Source organism: Cebus imitator, unplaced genomic scaffold (genome assembly GCF_001604975.1).
Source record: "Cebus imitator isolate Cc_AM_T3 unplaced genomic scaffold, Cebus_imitator-1.0 Scaffold296, whole genome shotgun sequence".
NCBI classification, from domain to species: Eukaryota; Metazoa; Chordata; class Mammalia; order Primates; family Cebidae; genus Cebus; species Cebus imitator.
This window is the reverse complement of record NW_016107611.1, coordinates 507,483-515,663: the sequence shown is the minus strand read 5'-3', so window position 1 is coordinate 515,663 and position 8,181 is coordinate 507,483. Positions and strand designations below refer to the sequence as shown.

The following is an 8,181-nucleotide window of genomic DNA, read 5'->3' as shown; positions in this document are numbered from 1 at the left end:
AAATTAGCTGCCAGTAGCCATATGACACAAGAAATGCTCAAGGAAGTTTTTCAGGCTGAATGAAGCTTACAGATTAGTAAAATCCTTACATTCTACAACAAAGTAATATGTTATTAATTTCATGCGACTGTGCTAAATTAAGGATGCATATTGCAATCCCCAAAATAAATACAAATAATACAGCAAAAGATAACAGATGAGATAAAATGGAATACTAAAAAATACTTGATTAGTCCAAGAAGGTGGAAACAAAAGAAAGAATTAGTGAAACGAAAAATAGCAAGATGGTAAACTGAAACCCAACCATATTTACATTAAATATGGACATCAGTCCTACATTAAATTAATATGTAGGACTGATGTCACACAAAATGGTGAAGTAGGAAGCTCTAAGGGCTGGTAGCTCCACCAAAGCGACAATGGAACTGGAAAGAGAGATTGGCATCAACAAACTCTTAACTCTGGAACCTGATCAGATACTTCCATAACAACCAGGGGAGTGCTGGATGAATAAAGAGGCTACTATTCTTAGGTGAGTGAGTGGCTTGTGCAAGCAAGCCACCATCCCCCATTTCTCAGTCCAGCCAATGCTATGGGATGAGAGGCCTATGTGCCTGGAATGTTGTGTACCAACTAATCACATCCCTCACTCCTCAGCCCCACCACAGCTGTGGGGAGAGCAGCCTGTATTACTGGAACAGCCGGCTGGGACGTGGGTTGGCAGTGTGACCTTGTCTTCCAAAAAAATTCACAGCTGTGCACTTTGGGGGGGTTTTGTACTTCTTTGAGGAACCAGCACAGATGATTGCCTTGATTTTAGCCCCATCAGCCACAGCAGCTTTCCCCAGAAACATTTATTGGAAGATTTAAAGGGCCAATAGACCTTTTTTTTCTTCCCTTTTTTACAGCCAGATATTTAAGTAAATCTTTGGTACTAACTGACTGCAGAGATGATGAAACAGAAACTTCAGTGACCACATACAATAAGGACTATACAATTTACAAAAAGAGTTTGAAAAAGTCTGACAGCTCTAGCCCTCAACAAGCAGAAATCAGCCATGCCTGAGAAATGGAAAAATTGAATCTCCAGAGGTATCATGTTATAATACTCAAAATGTCCAGTTTTAACAAAAAATTACAAAGCATACAATGAAACAGGAAAACAGGGGGCCCATTCACAAGAAAAAAAGAATCTGACAGAAACCATTCCTGAGGAGCCCAGACATTAAGTGAACTATCCAAATATCCTCAATGAGCTAAAGGAAACCATGGACCAAGAGCTAAAGGAAATCAGGAAAACAATGTATGAACAAAATGAAAATATCAATAAAATGATAGAAATTATAAAAAAGGAACAAAACAGAAATTCTGGAGTAAAGTAACTGAAATGAAAATTTCAATAGTGGATTCAGCAGAAGCAAGACTCAGTGAACTTGAAAATGAGTTGTTTGAAATTATTGCACTAGAGGAGCAACAAGAAAAAGGAATAATGAACAATGAAGAAACCCTAAGGGATTGATGGGATATCATCAAGCACACCAACATATACATCATAAGAATCACAGAAAAACAAGAGGGATAAAAGTGTAGAAAAAAATTTGCAGACAGAATGTCTGAAAACTTTGAAAATCTGACGAAAGATAGGAATATACACATCTAGGAGGCTGAACAACCTCAGAGAGGAAAAACCCAAAGAGATTCATATCTAGATGTATTATAGTCAAATTATGGAAACCCAAAGACAAAAAGACCAGAACACAGGAAGAAAGCAGCAGCCTACCGCATAAAACAATCCTTAACAAGATTAACAGCTAATTTTTCATCAGAAACCATGGAGAACAGAAAGAAAGTAGTAGGATGGTATATTGAAAAATCCCAAAAGAAAAAAAAAATGTCAACCAAGAATTCTATACTTGCAAAAACTGTCCTTTAAGAATAAAGGTGAAATTAAGAAATTTCCAGAAAAAACAAAAGCTGAAGGAGATGATTACCAGTAGACCTACTCTAGAAGAAATGTTCGAGGGACTGTTTCAGGCTAAAGTGAAGACACTAAAAAGTAACTGAAAGCCATAAGAAGAAATAAAGAACATTGGTAAAGGTAACTACATGAATATAAATATAAAAGTCAGTATTATTGTACTTTTGGTTTGTTGATTTAAAAGACAAATGCATAAAATAATAACTATAAATCTGTGTTAAAATAACCAGGCACTTCAAAGCTACAGCTGACTGTAAAACTACAGCAGGAAAATTTCATAGAAGATGAACCTGTAACACCTTGTTTATCAGAAAATCAGGACATACTCAAAGAATGATGGAGATGTGCCAAAAAGCCATAGAAACTATCATGAAAGGATTCCCACTGACCAAATCTGGGACAAGCTCCAACACTTTGAGTTTCAAAATAAATAACAGAAAAAAATAAAATACGGCCCATTGACTAGAAATCCAACATATGAACAAATGAGAAGTTTGAGAGGTAAACACAATTATTTATTTATTTATTTATTTATTAAGACAGGGTATTGCTCTGTTGCCCAGGCTGGAGTGCTGTGGCGCAATCTCAGCTCACTGCAGCCTCAACCTCTCAGACTCAAGCAATCCACCCAGCTCGGCCTCCTGAGTTGCTAGAACTACAGGCACGCACCACCACACCCAGCTACTTTTTTTGTAGAGATGAGGTTTTGCTATGTTGCCCATGCTGGGCTCGAACTCCTGGACTCCAGCGATCCACCTGCCTCAGCCTCCCAAAGTGCTGGGATTACAGGTGTGAGCCACCACTGTGCCCAGTTCCACAATATTTAATAGTTTCGAAGTTTCTACCCACAAAATACTTATTGAAGGATAAAAGAGTAACTGCACAAGGAGGAAGCCAGCAGACACCACTTTAATCAAGTACTCAGAGTGAATAACATGAGTAATTACAAATCATTCACACTACCCAACAAAATGCAAGAAGAACGCAGCTCAATTCTGTGATAATCCTGCCAAAGATCGGTACTCTAAATCTAATCATGAAGAAAGAACAGACAAATCCAAATTGAGGAACACTGTACAAAATAACTGGCCTGTAATCTTCAAAAGCATCACAGACATATATGCAAATCAAGGAAAGACGTGAACTGTTTCAGACTGAAAGAGACTAAACAATCCAAATTCCACATACAAGAACAACAAAACAATATATTATCTGGCCCCTTCCTATCTCCCTGGCCTAATTTCTTAGCACATGTTCCTTTAATAACTCTACCCTAGAGTTCTGATAAAGTTCCAGTAAAGTTCCTTTCCAACAACAGGGCCTTTGCATTTGCTGTTCACTGTGATTCATCTGTTCCTCCCCCAGATATTCACATAGATTGATCCCAGGCTCGACATCTCTATTCAAGAAAGCGCTCCCTGACCATCTTATCTAAATTAGCCCTGTCAGTCCCCATCATTTCTATTCCCTTATGGTGTTTATTTTTTCCAAAGAATTTGGTTCATTACATACTATTTATTTATTGATTTACTTATTTGATGTTTCTCCTTTACTACAAAGTAAACTGCTGAAAATGTACAAGTTATCAAATCTTGTTCATGATTCAATTGATAGTGCTCAGCACAATGCTGGCCAGGAGTAGACATTCATTATAGTATTTGCAGAATTTATAAAATCTGGTTTCTTTGACAATGGTTATGAAATAAATGCCCTATAATGCAAATCCAGCCCCTTGGCTATTAAAGGAGAGAGGTGATTGCAGGGAGGGCCCGTGAAAGGCATAAAGCTCACTGAGGAATGGAGAAGAGCAATGTGCTTAATGAACCAATTTCTAATGCAGCAAGTATAAAAACATGCCCTTGGGAAGTGGGAAAAGAAATTCACCTGGTTTCTTCAAAGTTAGCCCTGTAATTTTCAGTGCAGAAAAACTGATGTTGCAAAGAGGAGATTCTAAATTATTTCAGGCAGATGACCTTACCCAGTGACACCAAATTACTATAGTTCTCCAACATCACATCCACGTACAAGTCCCTCTGAGCAGGGTCCAGGCATTCCCACTCCTCCTGAGAGAAGTCGATGGCCACATCCCTGAATGTCACCAACCCCTAAAACCAAAAACCCATGTATTACTTGTGAAATTCAAGAAAACATTACCAAGAAGAAAAAAGAAGGTATGAAGGATAAAATACAAAGAAGGGGAGAAATACAGCAATCAAATAGGCTGAAAGCCTCTGATATAAGTAGGAAAAAGCAAGAAAATCAGTGTGACTAAAGCAGGATGCCAACATGTTCTAGAAGAATCTTGTTATAGCAGAAGAACTTCCAAGATACTATAAGGTAACTCAGCTATCCAGAACTGTTAAAAGAGTGTGTGTGTATGTGTGTATGTGTGTGTGTGTGTGTGTGTGTGTACATCATGTGCATTTACAAAGTGCTATGTGCCTTCCTCAAAAATTCTTTGTGAAAGTGAATTGCTCACCATCTTTCCCCTTTAATAAGAAAACAAGGCCAGGTACAATGATTCATGCCTGTAATCCCAAGCATTTTGGGAGGCTGAGGCAAGTGAATCACTTGAGGTCAGGAGTTTGAGACCAGCCTGGTCAAAATGGTGGAATCCCGTCTCTACTAACAACACAAAAATTAGCCAGGTGTAGTGGCAGATGCCTATAATCCCAGCTACTTGGGAGGCTGAGGCAGAGAATCATTTGAACCCGGAAGACAGAAGTTGCACTCCAGCATGGGTAACAGAGCAAGACTCTGTCTCCAAAAATAAATAAATAAATAAATAGGGGAAACATGAAAAGTTTTTGTACTATGTCTTTATTTTATAAAAATGATTCCCAGGCCGGGGGCAGTGGCTCAAGCCTGTAATCCCAGCACTGTGGGAGGCCGAGGCAGGTGGATCACGAGGTCAAGAGATCAAGACCATCCTAGTCAACATGGTGAAACCCAGTCTCTACTAAAAATACAAAAAAAAATTAGCTGGGCATGATGGCGCGTGCCTGTAATCCCAGCAACTCGGGAGGCTGGGGCAGGAGAATTGCCTGAACCCGGGAGGCGGAGGTTGCGGTGAGCCGAGATCACGCCATTGCACTCCAGCCTGGGTAACAAGAGGGAAACTCCGTCTCAAAAAAAAAAAAAAAAAAAATGATTCCCATTTATTTAGGGACTATCACCAAGACTCAAATACATCACTGATAGATTACATCATAAACATTTTTTCTTATGATAAATTTAAACAATATTTTTTATTTGCTGCAATTCATTTTATCCTCTGGATATATGAGATTAATCACTCAATTATATCTGTACATTTAGGCTGAACAAAACTTCCGTAGATTTTGTTAACTGTGGAAATTTATTATCATCTAGACCTTAGGCATCACCTTACCTGTTACTGTCAACTACCCCTCGCTTACTACTTTCCTTGTTCCTGAGTTAGAGAGCACTGATATAGGATGTTGCACGTGACACAAATGTCACTCATGACCTACACATCCTGGTTGATGACAAAATGACTTCAAAGTCAACTGGTTCAAAATCCACTGGTGGTAGAGTCCTTTGGTAACTCCAAAGACTACTGGTCTTCATCTCTCAGGTAATTTCTGGGAAGAACCACTCACTCCCCTCTCTCTAATCTCAAGAGCCTCCCAACAAATGCAACCTTAGATAAACTAAGATTGAGACCAAGCAACCCCAAAGTGCATCTTATCTCTGTGGAAAACTTGGGTCTATAGAGAAGTTCCAAGTTTTTGCATGTGGTCCAATGGGATCCTTATCACTACCTAAACACACTACAGACCTGACACAGGAATGAGAAACTCAGGTGATGGAAATGATGCAGATGTGGCCAAACAGAGGTGATACCAAAAGGCATCACCCAAGACAGCCAAGACGGTTAAATATGAAAGTGCTCCCAGAGAATGCACAAACAACTAACATCGTTCTTCTGGGTGACCATCCAACTGTCTAAGGGCAGAGTGTCTTGACTGGCTTCTTTGGTAGCCACCCTCTAAAATCAGCATTTTAGCCTAAATTTAAAAATACTGCTGTTTTCAAAATCCTTGCAGTCTTTCATTCTCTTCCCTTTACATGAATCCTATTGGTACCTTTGACAGAGGAAATCAATGCACTATAGGTTTTCCTTGTATATAAGTAAGTGTGTGGTTAACTATATTTCTTTGAGTTATCCTTAACAGAAGCTTAAATATTCCCCTCAAAAGACTCCACTGCTCTATCACTGCTCTCACTGAAAGACTGGGAACACAAGAGATGTTGAATAATATGTTCAATGAATATGACATTGATTAGAAAGGGGAGGGGCACCAGGGGAGGACACTAGGCTATTTGGCACCATCCTCCACTGGAGTAGGAAGAACTGAGCAGGTTCAGGGATGGAGTTCTGTCAGAGAGAAGGCTTTAGGAAAATTAAGGAAAAGATTCACACGCCCTAAAAATCACAGTATTTCATGGAGATAAAAATACCAACTTACATCAGTCATGGTTCTGGAATTGCAAGAATTAATTAATGCTCCATGGAATTCCTCTACTGGCGAAGCACAGAATCCAGAAAAGCCAGAACTGGGGAGGGAAAACGAAGTATTAAACCAGATGTGCCTCAGTGATGTCATCCTAACTGACACTAACGGAAGATCTTATCTTCTCCGTGCCTACTTCTACTACACACCCTACATGCCATTTATGGAATCCAAACTTTCACCCTAAACCCCAAAGTTCTTTAGCAGGGAGATTTCTGGCAGTGTCTGGTTCTGAGGATGTGACTCTGGACCTGGGATTCAATGATTCAGTACTGCCCAGGAGATCAGATCATCCTCCTTCCATTCCTACCTCTCAGGAATACCTGTCATGGTCCAAGCTACAATGTCCTTCATGGGCTCAGGACTGAAGGAAGTTGGTCAAGACATGGGAGTTGGACAGGATGTATACGGAATTCATTGGGAACCCAAAAAGTTGACTATCTAATGCATCTATCAGAATATTCATGATATGAAATATCATGCAGTGAGTACATGCTGACTTAGGGAAATAATCAAGATACACTCAGTAGAAAAAGTAGGTTATGAGATTTATGGTATGATTACATTTATAAATACATATATATCAATACAAAAAGACTGACAATTGGACATCAATAGATGAAAAAATGTTTAGGAAGTTATACATCTCAAGAAAGAAACAAAAAAATAAAAAATAAGATTATATCTCCATATATATTAACAACATACATATTTTCATTATGATCATAATGTTTTTCCTTCAGGTAATCCACATAATTGTAACCATGGCCATGTATTACACAAACTCAATAATTTCTACATATGCCTATGTCTTGCCTAGAAAAAAAAAATAAATGAAATTCCCCAAGTTATGCCATGGATATATTAATGAAATATTAATAATATTAATGGAATAATATTAATATATCCATGGCATAACTTGGGGAATTTCGTCCTTTTTTTTCATTTTTATTTTTTGGAGGTTTTATTATTTTTGTGTTCCCCCTCCATTAATGAGCTTTTGATCTTGCTTTTCTTATGTTGACTGATGGATTTATTTTGTATCTGAACCTGTCTTAGACATGGTACCCTCCAGGTAACTGCTGAATCACCTGATCCTATTAGGTTCACTTTGCAACTAACATTAGTAGAATAAAAACTATAAGGTATAAACCTTACAGAATAAATTCCATTTGCCTCCAAACGCTTGATCATGATTCAACAGTATTGCTTATAACTACTTTCCTATGAGTTCCTTAAAGTAGGTCCCCTAGACTGCCTACTGGCCTTTGTTGCTGGCTGCTGGCTGCCTTATACCTAAGCATATTTTGTCTTTAAGGTAACAACTATGTCTTCTAAACACTGTATTATCCCCTCAGTGCAAGTATCACAGGGTCAGGGATTTGGGGCAAATTCTTTACCCAAAACTTCACTTCCAGAAATGTATTCTTAAGAAATAGCTAAAGAAGGGCCAGGCGAGGTGGCTCACACCTGTAATCCCAACACTTTGGTAGGCTGAGGAGGGCAGATCACCAGAGGTTGGGAGTTTGAGACCAGCCTAACCAACATGGAGAAACCCCATCTCTATTAAAAATACAAATTAGCTGGGTGTAGTGGTACATGCCTGTAATTCCAGCTACTCGGGAGGCTGAGGCAGGAGAATCACTTGAACCCAGAGGTGGAGGT

The 8,181-nt window shown here is 38.9% G+C and overlaps 1 protein-coding gene across 1 annotated transcript in view; it reads right to left on the bottom strand.

Annotated features, from left to right (window-relative positions):
• Nucleotides 1-8,181, bottom strand: part of ZNF283 (zinc finger protein 283) — a 28,709-nt gene that overhangs the window by 11,850 nt on the left and 8,678 nt on the right. The window contains exons 3-4 of the mRNA XM_017502348.2: nt 6,472-6,559; nt 3,957-4,083 (exon numbers count right to left, since the gene is read on the bottom strand). Coding sequence (XP_017357837.2) covers nt 3,957-4,083; nt 6,472-6,559 — 215 coding nt within the window. The remainder of the gene's footprint in view (nt 1-3,956; nt 4,084-6,471; nt 6,560-8,181) is intronic.